General features: G+C 39.5%; 1 protein-coding gene across 1 annotated transcript; it reads left to right on the top strand.

Moving 5' to 3' along the window:
• Positions 1-498: 498 nt before the first annotated feature.
• LOC101855547 (MAP kinase-interacting serine/threonine-protein kinase 1-like) lies at positions 499-13,280 on the top strand. The gene is made up of 2 exons (XM_013079276.2): positions 499-2,793; positions 10,441-13,280. Exon 2 carries the CDS (start codon positions 10,627-10,629, stop codon positions 11,863-11,865), a length of 1,239 nt encoding a protein of 412 aa, XP_012934730.1. The 5' UTR covers positions 499-2,793; positions 10,441-10,626; the 3' UTR covers positions 11,866-13,280.
• The last annotated feature ends 258 nt before the right edge of the window (positions 13,281-13,538 follow it).

The following is a 13,538-nucleotide window of genomic DNA, read 5'->3' as shown; positions in this document are numbered from 1 at the left end:
TAAGGAGAGAGAGAGAGAGAGAGAGAGAGAGAGAGAGAGAGAGAGAGAGAGAGAGAAAGAAACGTTGTCAATCTTTCCACTTCAAATATCTGTACTTCAAGGAACATAAAGCTAGCTTCAAAGAGAGGGAGAAACCCCCCTCTGTTGTTCACTTTATCGAAGCATGTCAGGTGTAGACAATTCAGGTGAACAAATTTCACCCTCATTTTCGTTTGTTCGTTGTTGTTGTTGTTTGGGAGGGGGGGGGTTAAGTTTTTTGAGGCGCTTGCAAATGCATAATTAATTTGGAATTGTGCCCATGTGGTGGCCGAAACCTACTTTTATTGATTTCAGAACCACCAAAGGATCTTTAACGTGCACGATATCAATAAGAATGGGCAGAAGGGTGGGGAAGGGGGTAGAAAGTGGAACGATACCAGACGACTGAACATGATTAGAGATCAGCGAAGGAAATTAGGATATTTTTCTTCAGAGCAGAAGCTTTTCCGCTGCTCTCAGGTTTCGAACAGGGGGCCTATTGAATGAGAGCCGAATCCCTTACTTTTAGACCACGAGAACCCCTATTACTTTTCCTTTAAGAGAAAGTTGATGATGTATTGGAACTGTTTGGTAACATTGAGACTTATTCGCGAGAAAACACCCTAAAAGTACAAAGGGTCAATTGTGTCAAGAAACTTGTTCTTAAGCTGCTAGATAAAGTGATGGAGTCCAGTAAACTGACCGTGTTAATTCATAACATTCCTGACTTTGACAAAGGCGTGTTCTCAAAGAGCGTAGGTACGCTGAAGGCAACACCACCGGATACAGAACCTTTTGGCGGCAGTGGAACATGCGCACAGGAGTGGCGTGCACAGCCGAGTTGTCGGTACTGAACAGAAAATACAAAAAGAAATTGACTAATAGTATGTACTTGGGCTCAAACAGCCAAGTTACACTTTCCTGGCTGTTTTGAGGTGTACAACTCAAAACTGAACTTAAAGAAGTTGTTGACTGTAACGTTTCTTGAGTATGTTGAGCTGTTCATAAAGCTGCTCCCAACAGCACATTTTTACTCGTTCAGTTGAATTTTCTAATAATTCCAGTTACATTTTATTTATCCCGGATCACGCCTGTCTGAACAGGCACCATGATCATTGAAAAAACGCCAATAAACTTTATAACGCGGTAAAAAATTCATGGCACAACTTGTCTTCAAATACCTCTTTAGAAGTCAATTAGTGTCCCCCATACTTTGCACAGCTGTTTATATCAATTTGTCTAACTAAATCATAATATTTTCCACAATATTTGGCGTTAAATTAAAAACCGTTCTTCATAAACTAGTGTGAAATATTATAATTCCCCGTCTTGCGAAAAATGGGATTGTTCACTGCGCTTCCCTTTTTGTCACACACAGTTTGCATAATGGCCTACGTCACTGCTAACGAATGACTGTTTTGACAAAGATTTGAACTTTCCTTTGAAATCAAATACAAAAGACTGATTTAAAATAGTGGAGATTTATTTCTTTGAAAATACCACAAAATTGCCGGTATCCAGGGGATATTGCACATAAAATAATGGCGTTCTTATGGAAGGTGCATCGTGAAAACTGCATTAGGTAAAAAGGTTAAATCCCCCTCCCCTCTTCCGTGCATTTTATAAATTCCTATCTCTGTTCGGGGGGAGGGGGGGGGGTAACCATCGTACCTGCCCACCTTTGCTCATTATTTTTGTTTTCTCTTCATTTAATTAACACTGCGATGATAGAACACCTTTTTTAATCGACTTCCTCCTTGATTGACTAACCAAGCCTATCTCCCCTCCCGATTCTTCGTCTTTCTTTCTCCACCCCACCCTTTAAGAACAATAACCCCACCGCCCCAAGGAGTATTGTTACCATACACGGGCAACTCCCTCCCTTTTCCAACCCGGGCTCTCGTCCAGTCAGGCCTGACCAGGCTACTGCAGGTCTCCTCCCCTCCTTCTGCCTCTTCTCTCCCCTCTCCCTTCTTTAGCCAACCACTGCTAAGAACAACAACAAAAAACCAACATGGGAATGTTCAGCCTCCCCCTTATTATGTGTGTTTTTTATTTCCACTCGAGCGCTGACATAATAGTTAACATGTGGTTACCTTCGGTCGTCACCACCCTTTAACTGCTTCACTACCGTGTACCGGATTTACAGATTGCAAGCAAGAAAAGTCGTATTAACCGCCCCAAAGAACAGAATATTACCTCCTATCACTGATCATCATTATTATAATACAACTTTTCAAAGTAAAAGTTTAGTCCAATAAAAACTTTGTGGGTATTATGAAGCTCTAGTGCCATTCGCATTGTCTCAAAACTATCCTGACTCTGAGCCAGTCTGGATGTTCAAGGGTTAACAACGAAGACAGCGTAATCCCAGCCTGAGGCTGTGAAGTGGTGTGGAGGTTGGGGTTGTGGGTCTTTGCGTAACAATTTTAAGGTGTTAACGGGAAACATAATACGGCGGTTTAATAATTTGTAAGATCAAACGATTGGACCTAGTTCAAAAGTAAACACATCGAGTGACCAGGCGCCGTACCCTCTTTGTAACATAGAGGCGACAGACACGTGGTTAAAAACTTGACTGGTATAAAGAAAACCCAATGAAATTCATACAAGTCGGGTATATATATATCGTCAGTTTAGAGACCGGACACCAGTTGCTCACATCGTTGTACCTGTGGTTTGTTTGAGAATTGTTGGAGAGTCATACAGTAGCTGGAAGAGAACGTGGCGTGCATGCTTTTGTGTCCTGTATTCTGGTTTTGCTGTCGAATTTTGGTAAGTAATGAGTAAAATGTGTTATAACTTGTTCACTTTCGGTTGTTCGTGTTGAAAAGATTCTAGCAGATAATTATTTATTAATTTACCTTGGGGCATAAAACATTAAAGAAAACGTGCCAGAACCTTACTTTCTAGTAACCTTCAATAATGTGCTTTAAAATTATGTTGATCATCCAACCTTCAGACTCGCAAGCAAAGACCTAACAAGATTAATAAGAGCAATGTGTTTTTACCGTGTTTCAACAGCTGACAGATGAAAGTGAACAAGTTATAAGTTGTTAGTTATATACTCTCATAAACCATGTGACTGCTTGGAAATATATTTTTGGTTGTTGTTGTTGTTGCTTCTATTGTATACTGTTGGGAATTACGATTAATTGAATGATGATGATGATGATGATGATGATGATGATGATGATGATGATGATGATGATGATGATGATGATGATGATGATGATGATGATGATGATGATGATGATGATGATGATGATGACGCATTTTACCAGACCCCAATCTCGGCAATTTCCTCATGCTCACTAAAGCATTAACACCCATGTCCTCTCCTCCTTAAAAAACTGTGTGCCCTGGTCCTTGTCAAAAACCAAGATGTAAAACATGTGCATACATGACAGTGACCAACTATGTTGAGGCCCCAATATTTAAAAAAAAAATCTTTCTCACAGCATCACCTGTAAAACGAGCATCACCTGTAAAACGAAAAACGACATTTACCTAATTTCATGTAAAATCTGTCCAGCCCAACATGTAGGTCAAACTACCACCACCTTGAGAGCTAGATTTAATAACCGTAGATATTCAGTATAAAAATATTTCTGCACGCCAGTTGGCCAACATGCCGACATGCCAACAGCCTTGGCCACAATGGAGCCTTCAATTTGCAATTTCAATGCATTGAGATAAACCAAAAACCTACTAAAGAAAAACCCGTTCAAAGAGAATTAATGGGAAACTGGAACTTGGGTTCTCATCAAATTTTCACTGTCTAAAACATCGAGGAGCTACATTTCAAAGACAGTGAAATTACCACGTAAATACAACTCATCCCTTGCATTCCAGTAACCCCATTCCCTTCCTCCCCCTGCCCGAGGACAGCGCTACTGACTGAAGTGTTTTTAAGTCATTCCCAAAGGAGGGATATTGACAAGTTCTATGCACAGTAGAATTGTAAATGGGCTGATTTATCAATGATGTGCTTATACTGTGCCGGAACAACTTAGGGGGAACTGCTGCTTTTTCTTTCCTCATACTTACTATCGTTATTTTTCTTCTTCTTCTTTTGTATGTTTGTCTTTCTCTTGTGAACTGCTATTTCTGGGGGGCCTTTATAGTCGAAGCAAACTTTGTGTTTTTGAGGCGAGAGAGGGGAACAGAGTAAGCCTGATTCCCTTTCTCTGTTGACATCCACCCCTTGGTGCTCATATGACCTTATGCAGTTGCAAGTGCCGTAAAACTTTACTAAAGGAAAAACAAAAGTACCCCCTCCCCTGCCTTTCATGTTTCATTCTGCTAATTGTGTATAAGAGTTCCCGACATGATTGACATTTAAAGATATTTAAAGATTAATTTACTCATTTGGATGCATGCTGTTGCTCCTCCTCCTCCTCCTCCTCCTCCTCCTCCTCCTCCTCCTCCTCCAACTACTACTACTACTACTACTACTACTACTACTACTACTACTACTACTACTACTACTACTACTACTACTACTACTACTACTACTACTACTACTACTACTACTACTACTACTACTACTACTACTACTACTACTACTACTACTACTACTACTACTACTACTACTACTACTACTACTACTACTACTACTACTACTACTACTACTACAACTACTGCTGCTGCTGCTGCTGCTGCTGCTGCTGCTGCTCCTATTACGTATTATCTCAATGATAATCTTTATCATAGTGCAGTAAAAATTCGTGACACAACTAATCCCCGAAAAACTTTTTAACGGGTAAAACTGATATTGCCTCATCTCATGTGGTGTATACCTTTTAAGATCTGTAGAAATGATCCATTGAGATTTTCGGAGGAACTTTAAAGAATAATTAAAGCTTACAGGTGTTTACAAAAAAGTTGATATGTTAAGACAAATTAGTATAGGTCCTTGTGCAGACGCTGGAGAATTCATGTTTGATGGTTGAAGAAATAGTTGACAAAAAGTTGTAAAACGAATTTTTGAAGCACTGTAATAAAATGATTGGAGGGTACGCCTGCATGTCCATTAATTTGAACGACTGTTAACAACAGTTTCTCCCTTTCTTTGACCTTTCAAATATATTTTTTCTCACACGCACCATCGCCCATCTTGCTTTAAGTGGACGTAATATTTCCATAGTGTTGTTATCATTAAACGATGATGATGATGATGATGATGATGATGATGATGATGATGATGATGATGATGATACCGCTCTGCCCTTGGCAGTGGTTGCTCTAAAACAACCCGGAAATTTATCACTGATCTCAACAAGGCGCATCAAATTTACTTATTCCAGACAATGAAAGTCCACTTCCTTCCTGGACATGTCCCTTCTCATTGCAGATAACAAAGTTGAGATAGACCTGTATAAAAAAGAACTACCGAGTCTAATCGTTACCTCCCACCGTGGTCAAACCACCCCAAACATTATATTCCGTTCTGTGGTCTGGAGTGGTGCCCTTAGACTCCACCGAAATTTGCTCCCTTGAAATTTTTATAAACAACGGATAGAGGTGTTCACAATCAGCCTTGTTCACAGCAGGTGCCGGAAATGTTTTATAACTCCCATTATCGAGAAAGTCAGCGAACTGAATCGCACAAACCTTCTGACCTACAAAGCCCTTACTCCCAAACAGAAAAGACAATTTTTCATCACAATTCATCACCACCAACTACCCAATGTACATGAAAATCCACGGCTAAAATTGTTTAAAGCCTCCATTTAAAAAAAAAAGATATTTCTCAAAGCATCACCTGTGGAACGAAAAACGTCATTTCCCTCATCTCATGTAAAGTCTGTCCAGCCCAATTCGTTGGTCAAACTACCATCACCCTGAGAGGTAGATTCAATAACAAATACCCAAACACCACATGGGGGCTGCTTCCAAAGGATGATGTTGTTAGTGTTATGAAACCCTAATCACGTTCTACTTTCATACTTTTGAGAAGGATGGGGTTAAGATCTATGCCTCAATGTCTGTTGTTAAAAAAGACATCATGGGCCCAGGCGATCAAAACAAAAGTACTTTTTTTTTTACAGTAAATAATCGAGTCTATAATGTTTTTACGCTTTTCTCACCCATGTCAAATGAGTATTAAGTACTCTAAAAAGTATTTCATGCTATAAAAACGACAGTTTAGTGATTCAATTAGTGTTACCAGCATCCACTTTAAAAGAACGAAAATTAATATTTTTCCAGACCGTTTGGTAGATTTCTCCTTTTCTTTTTGTCTCCCCCCCCCCCCAACTATAGACTATGTCTTTGTTTATTAGAAAAAAATCCAATAACATTTGACCATGGTCCCCAAAGTAAGATTGAAGGATTGACTCAACATCAGAAAAATCTCACCATCGGCCTGCGCCACGAGTTTCTTGTGTTGCCAAGACATTTAACCTCAACAGAAAAACTCACGTGGAAGAAATAAGAAAAGAAGATATTACGCTACATTAATCCAGATGAGGAAATTTGGGGCTACAATGGCAAACCGACAGACATAAATACACAAACACACAAACGTAAACACAAAGAATACCAAAGACACAATATCACACCAATACAGAACTATTTCATAAACATATAACTGCTGGCCACCACTGTGCAGCGCACTGCTTTTTATTATTATCATCTTTTTTTTTTGTAGCTGCAATTGTCATGTCTTGCTAAAGGACAGACCCTACTGACCACCCATCTAAACCCCGTGTCACCGAAACTAACTTGTTTGACATTATTTGTCAGTCTGAACTCACTACACACTCGCCCCTGGAGCTACAGAAGAAACGCGCGGAGCATGCCAGTGGCTCGATTTCTCCGATATTGAATGAAACCTACTGTCTTTCTTAAGTGACAATGATCAATAAATGTCATAAGACCTACAGCTCCTGGTAGACACCGGCCTTTAATTTCATTTGAAAAAAAATGGAAAAAAAAATCTACCACGTGGTCGTGAAAATTGTCTTTTTATAATATAACGAACTTGTTTAACTATTTAGTATAACTGACTAAAAGGAAAAGCCTTAAAATGCTACATTTTATACTCAGTTAGAAAGCGATATTTTTTTCTGAATCGGCAGTATATTAAATAAGTATCACTCCACCAGTCGGTGAGCTTACAAGTTATCGGTATCTGCAGTCGTCACGGATCCCGAGACATTATTATGATCGTCGGGCAAGGAAAAAGTCCGGAAAACCTTGCCCGTCGTTCATATAATTCCACTAGAAAAATCATCAACAATGTAATGCCTAAGATATTTTTAAACTGCGAATATGCTCAATATACAATACAATAGGACCATTATAAACGGCATTGCTTCTAACGATGACTCAGACATAACGGGCAATGAAACTTTCGTATTACGTGTCGGAAATCAGAACTGATGAGTGGGGAAGACAAGACTTAGTTTTAAACACAGATAAAGTTATATCAAGTCTACCTCATGAGACCGCGATCGGACTAAAATAATATCCGGAGACCGAAAAGCTCGAAGAAACAAAACTAACAAAAATATGAATAAATGAATACAAAATTTGATGAATGAATGAATGAATGAATGAATGAATGAATGAATGAATGAATGAATGAATGAATGAATGAATGAATGAATGAATGAATGTGGCGTCGGTGGCCTAGTGGTTAGGCTCTCGGACTCGCAACCGTAAGGTCGTGGGTTCGAATCCCGTCAGAGGCCCGACGTTGTGTCCTTGGGAAAGGCACTTTACACGAATTTTCCTCACTTCACCCAGGTGGGAATGGGTACCCGACTATAGACAGTGAAAGATCTTGTCAGTTTGTTAGTGTTTGAGCGCTTAATCAGCTGCTTGCACTGTATTCTTCCCGGGAAGCTGAGAATGTTTCGGAGTGTTCTAATGGTCTGCTGTGGTAATAATATAGTGTAAAGCGCATAGAGCCTGCTGTTGAGCGGGGATATGCGCTATACAAATGCTATTTATTATTATTATTATTATTATTATTATTATTATTATTATTATTATTATTATTATTATTATTATTATTATTATTATTATTATTATATTATTATTATTATTATTATTATTATTGTCCGCTGTTTTTAACAGCAATATTTGCTTTCACAGCTCCCGCTCCAGCTCCATCACTAGAACCGTCAAGAAAATGTTCTTTTGAATTCCAAATGTAACTTTGCTTATTGCTTATTCACATCTTTGAAATCAGAATTAACTGAAGTTTGACTTTTAAATTTGATGAATTAGTTGACTGGTTTTCTCTTGTTACAACAAAGAGAAGTAAAGTTTCGTTGAATTAAAGTCATTCCAGAACCCTCTCATTCTAGAACGGCTGAAAAAAAATTAATGTTGATCGTTTCTATAGCGCCCACTCGAATGTAAACACAGCTCAAGGCGCTTTACATTAATCATTTACGAAAATGATATGCACACACACACATACACACACACACACACACACACACACACACACACACACATACACACATACACACACACACACAAACTCATACACTTATATACACACACACGCACGTGTGCGCACACACACATTACACGCAAACACGAGCAAACACTCGTACACACACATACACATACATACACATTCTCTCTCTCTCTCTCTCTCTCTCTCTCTCTCTCTCTCTCTCACACACACACACACACACACACACACACACACACACACACACACTCATACTCACACACCTACTTGCTAACCATACGCACACGTTTACACATCGTTACGAAATGAGACACATACAAATACATAATAAAATAATATGCACAATGCAATTCGCTGGATAACAAAATACATGTACATAATATTTGGGTACATAATCATTTGCATTACATTGTACTGAACATGAATCTTTTGACATAAAAATGATTTCATAAATTAATTAATACACTTTTCCTACCGTGAGGCTCGCGTACGTTGTCTCGCTGGACCGAGAACCACAAATTACAGCTCAAGTGGCTAGCTATCTATTCCAATCCAGTAATGAAACGACACAAAATTCTCAGCCGATCCACGTTTTCGAAATAATAGAATAGACTTCCTGTTATCGAATATGAAAGATAGTATATCACTGACAGATTATTTTTTAAAATTATTTTTTTGGGGGGAGGTCATTTCTGCGCTTTTTTTCTGTCCCCTTCAAAACGTAAATAATTAAAATAAAAGTGCTCCCCTGACTTCAGTTACTGTATGTCTCATATTTTTACTTTTTCAATAGGTACACATACATGACTTTCAGCATTTCGTTGCATTACTTGAGGCAACCTACCTGGGAAGTTTGAATCATGCTGTTGCTGTACATTACATTTTTAGTTATGACTTTTCGAAACTGAAAAATTGTTGTTTCATATGACACCTTTAATATTGCACAATCACTTTCAGAAACCCCAAACTAATTTAATTGGAATAAATCTTCTATACTGTAGCACCCTCGGATGTATCTTTTTCAAACTTCAGTTTGATGGACCATATAATATGGTTTGTGTGTGTTTAGTTGGATGTTTGACATTTTCTTTTGGTGGGTAGGGGCGTAAAAGTAGGTCAGGGAAAAGCCCTGTGCCAGTGGTGGATTTTGGCCTGGTGGGAAAATTTAAGCGTGTCTTTAAGTTTGTTTTAATTTTAGACTCAGATAATGTCTCAGGGGTTAGGGAAGAGAGTTCCAAACTTATGGAACATGGTAGGCAAACGATTTTTCAGCTTTAAAAAAATAAAAAATTTACCTCCTTTTCGAGGAACTCTTAAAAGATCTAACTGATCGTCTGGTCTTACTGATCTAGATGGAACTTAAGTCTGGATGAGATCACTAAGATATGAGGGAGGTTTGTTACTGACACATTTATGACATAATATTACAATTATGTATGATATTCTAGCTAAATTTGTACAGATCTATGGATTTACATCTGCCATACACACATATTTCACTTTTTCTAATTACCCCCCCCCCCCCAAAAAAAAAAAAAAGAACATGTTTTAGTAATTGACATTTCCGAACTCTCACCTTCTTTATCAACCGCTCTGTGAGCCTTTTAATTTTAAGGAGGAATACCATTTAATTAATGCTGATTTTGAAGTCTTTTAATTCCTAACCTTCCTTCTTCTATGTCTAACTATAAAACTTTTATCTGACTGTTTTCATGTTCCACAAATTGTGTTTTTTTTTTAATAATGTCGTGGACAATCTCGAGCAATACTGATTCTGGCAGCGATAATGCTTGCATCGCATAGCTCATTTGGGAAGAAGGAATTGTTTTAACCCAAATATTTTCACATGTATGAAAGATCTCTTTTTGACCACCTGATAATTGTGTAGTATATTTTTTAGTTTGTCTTCCCGATTGTCAAAGATTAGAGATGCTTTAAGGACTAACTGAAAAAATTCACAGAATCTTTTTTTTTTTTCTTCTCAGGTCCCGACAGAGTGAGGTCTTCCTTTGGCTTAAGTTTATTATTTCTACCCGACGTCGCAGTGACAGTCATTGCCTGGTTAAGAAACCTATGATCGAGGCCTTTGATTTGGGACATTTTTTCCAGCATTTGTCAACTTCTTGAGTGTTGTTTTCCCGTTGTTGGAATAGCAAGAGTCTGAACCAGCCATGGCAACATCTGTTGATAGCAGTAGATCCTTCGATTCTAGTTCAAGTGAACTGACAGGAAAGCACAACCAAGTAAAACAAATGACGTTTGCAAATATGTGTGAGCGTTACGAACGCACAGGAAAAGAACTCGGCAGTGGATCCTACGGTTCTGTTGTTACTTTCCGGAACCGGAAATCAGGGGTGGAGTATGCTGTAAAAATAATCAAGAATTGCGATTATAGCAGCCGAAGGGAAGTTCTAAAAGAGATTAACATCTGCCAACGATACAACAATTGTGCAAACATTATCAAACTTGTAGAGTTCTGCGAGATTGATGACATGTTTTACCTAGTTTTTGAGAAGATGGGAGGAGGAGACCTAAGAGGGATTTTGGAATCACGTGATTGTCTTCGTCTGAGTGAGACAGAATCGTCTAAAGTTATGAACGCCCTGACAAAAGCCCTCCTGATTCTTCATAAAGATGGTGTGGCCCACCGGGACATAAAATCTGAAAACATTTTGTGCAAAAAGTCAGGAGAGGTCACACCACTAGTGTTGTGTGACCTCGGGCTTGCCACTGACCTCACATCTCGGCGTGAACTCTCAAAAGTGGACAAAACTAAGACTACTCTGACGTCACCGGTCGGCACCATTCTGTACATGGCGCCAGAGGTCGTCGATTTAATGTACGATGATTCTAGGCCGCCCTACGACACCAGCTGCGACATGTGGAGTCTTGGTGTTCTGCTGTACGAAATGCTGTTTGGCGTGATGCCCTTTCAACGCGGCTGTGATGCTCACCTTGATTCCACAGATTTCTCCTGCCAAGACTGCGAGACCGTCTTGCACGAGGACATCCTTAATGGGGACTTTTCCTTTCCTGAGAATGCTGGAGAGTTTTGTTCAGACAGCGCCGTGGACCTTATCCAACACCTCCTGGTTGTTGATCCCCAAGAACGCTACTCGGCTGCCGACGTTCTGCAGCATCCCTATCTGACTGCCAACGTGAGTGGTGACCTTGCTGTACATGAATCAATTCGTGATCAGGTCGAGAGGAAAACCAATCAAATTTGTAACACCAGTGTGTTGCATACGTCTGACTCAAATACAGACATCCATGACGGAGTGTTCTGTACATCAATACCACGTACATCTTGTGATAGCACTGGATCCTTCGATTCCAGTTCAAGTGAACTGACGGGAAAGCACCAATATATGAAACAAAGCACGTTGGCAAATCGCACCTTAAGTTATTAACCTACTGGACAAAAACTAGACAGCGTTTCTTTGGGTTCCGTAAACACAGACCAACACTGGAAATCAGGCACGGAGTAGACAGTAAAATAACAAATATTCGGGGTGATAATCGCCGTCATTTATTTTCCTTGACTCTGCACAACGACTAAGTGAACCTCAAACATGACAGTAAAGTAATTCTAAAATCCAGATGAAGTTACATCGCTTGTTGTCAGTTCAGTGACTTTGGGGTTACCAGTGACCCCCAGTCTCGACGAACCCCCCCCCCCCTCTCTTACCCAAAAGGAGACATAGCAAAGACTGCTTTGATCTCTCCTGCTGACACTCTTGAATATTAACATGTTCCAATGCTCTTCGGCGTGATGCTCTTTCAACCCGGATGTGATGAACACTGTGTCTCTATGGGTCTTTCTTGTGATGACTGTGAGATCGTCTTGAACGGGGACATCTTTTGCTGGGGACTACAGCTTTCTCGAGAATATTAGAGAGTTGTGTTCAGACAGCGCCATGGATCTGAGCCAAAAACGTCCGGTTGTTGACCCCCAAGCGCGCTACTCGGCATCCGAAATCCTGCAGCCTCCCTTTCTGACCATCAACATGAGTAGTGAAGTCTGTGCGACGCTATCGTCTTCATTGATCGGTCATTGAAACTGAACATAATTCTAATCTCCAGGACTTGACCAAGCCAACGTGTTGCACTATTAAAGAACATACGCTATACTTTCTCTCTTGTCTGAGAGCTCACTACTTACAATTGTGGTTAACAGTTTCCTTAGCTGGAGCCTGCAAAGTTCTGGAAACATTTTGAAAAGATTGAACTACAGTGTGCTTCGATTTCTCGACTCTTTCAAATACTGGTTCTGATTCAAAGACATAAATAGCACCTGTTTTCATAACCCCAGTGTAATTTTTTCGACTGCTGACTTTGCAATACAGTTCCCAGCACAAAGTGTACCTCATAACATTATATGACACGGCCCAAGGGTCCTGTTTGCCACTATGACGCACTATTGATAAGAGAACACAATGGTACCTGAATGACTCACACTACCAAACTCACATTCAATTTTTTTTTTAAATAAGAAATTTGTGTTTATTTGAATGCTGCTTTTTATCGTTATTTAAATGCATTTGTTTGTCTGCGTGAATGTCAATTCCGCTTCCCTTTTCTCTCATTTGTTCTCCCAGTTGTCGACTCGTCTTTTCACTTACCATTTCAATGTTTTAATTTCTCTTAAACAAAGCCTCCCCCCCCCCTCCCAATTTGTCAGTCCTCATGTCTGTACCTGAAAGTGTGTCTCTCTGTAATAACTTCCTTTCATGATTTTACGTCTCTTTTGTCAGATCTCTCAGAGGGTCTCTCAGTCGTCAGTTTCTATACATTCCTGTGAGATGAATAAAGATTATCATTGTCATTTTTTGTTTGCTTTTGCTGTTGTCGGTGGCGATGGTCGTGATGGTGATGATGTTGTTGTTGTTGTTGTTGTTGTTGTTGTTGTTGTTGTTGTTGTGGTTGTTGTTTTTATTGTCTTTGTTGATGTTGTTGTTGTTGTTGTTGTTGTTGTTTTTGTTGATGGTGGTGGTGGTGGTGGTGGTGTATGTGTGTGTGTGTGTATGTGTGTGTGTGTATGTGTGTGTGTGTGTGTGTGTGTGTGTGTGTGTGTATGTGTGTG

Source organism: Aplysia californica, unplaced genomic scaffold, assembly GCF_000002075.1.
Source record: "Aplysia californica isolate F4 #8 unplaced genomic scaffold, AplCal3.0 scaffold00046, whole genome shotgun sequence".
NCBI lineage: Eukaryota > Metazoa > Mollusca > Gastropoda > Aplysiida > Aplysiidae > Aplysia > Aplysia californica.
Note: the sequence above shows the minus strand (reverse complement) of the source record. Positions and strands in the feature narration are given on the sequence as shown.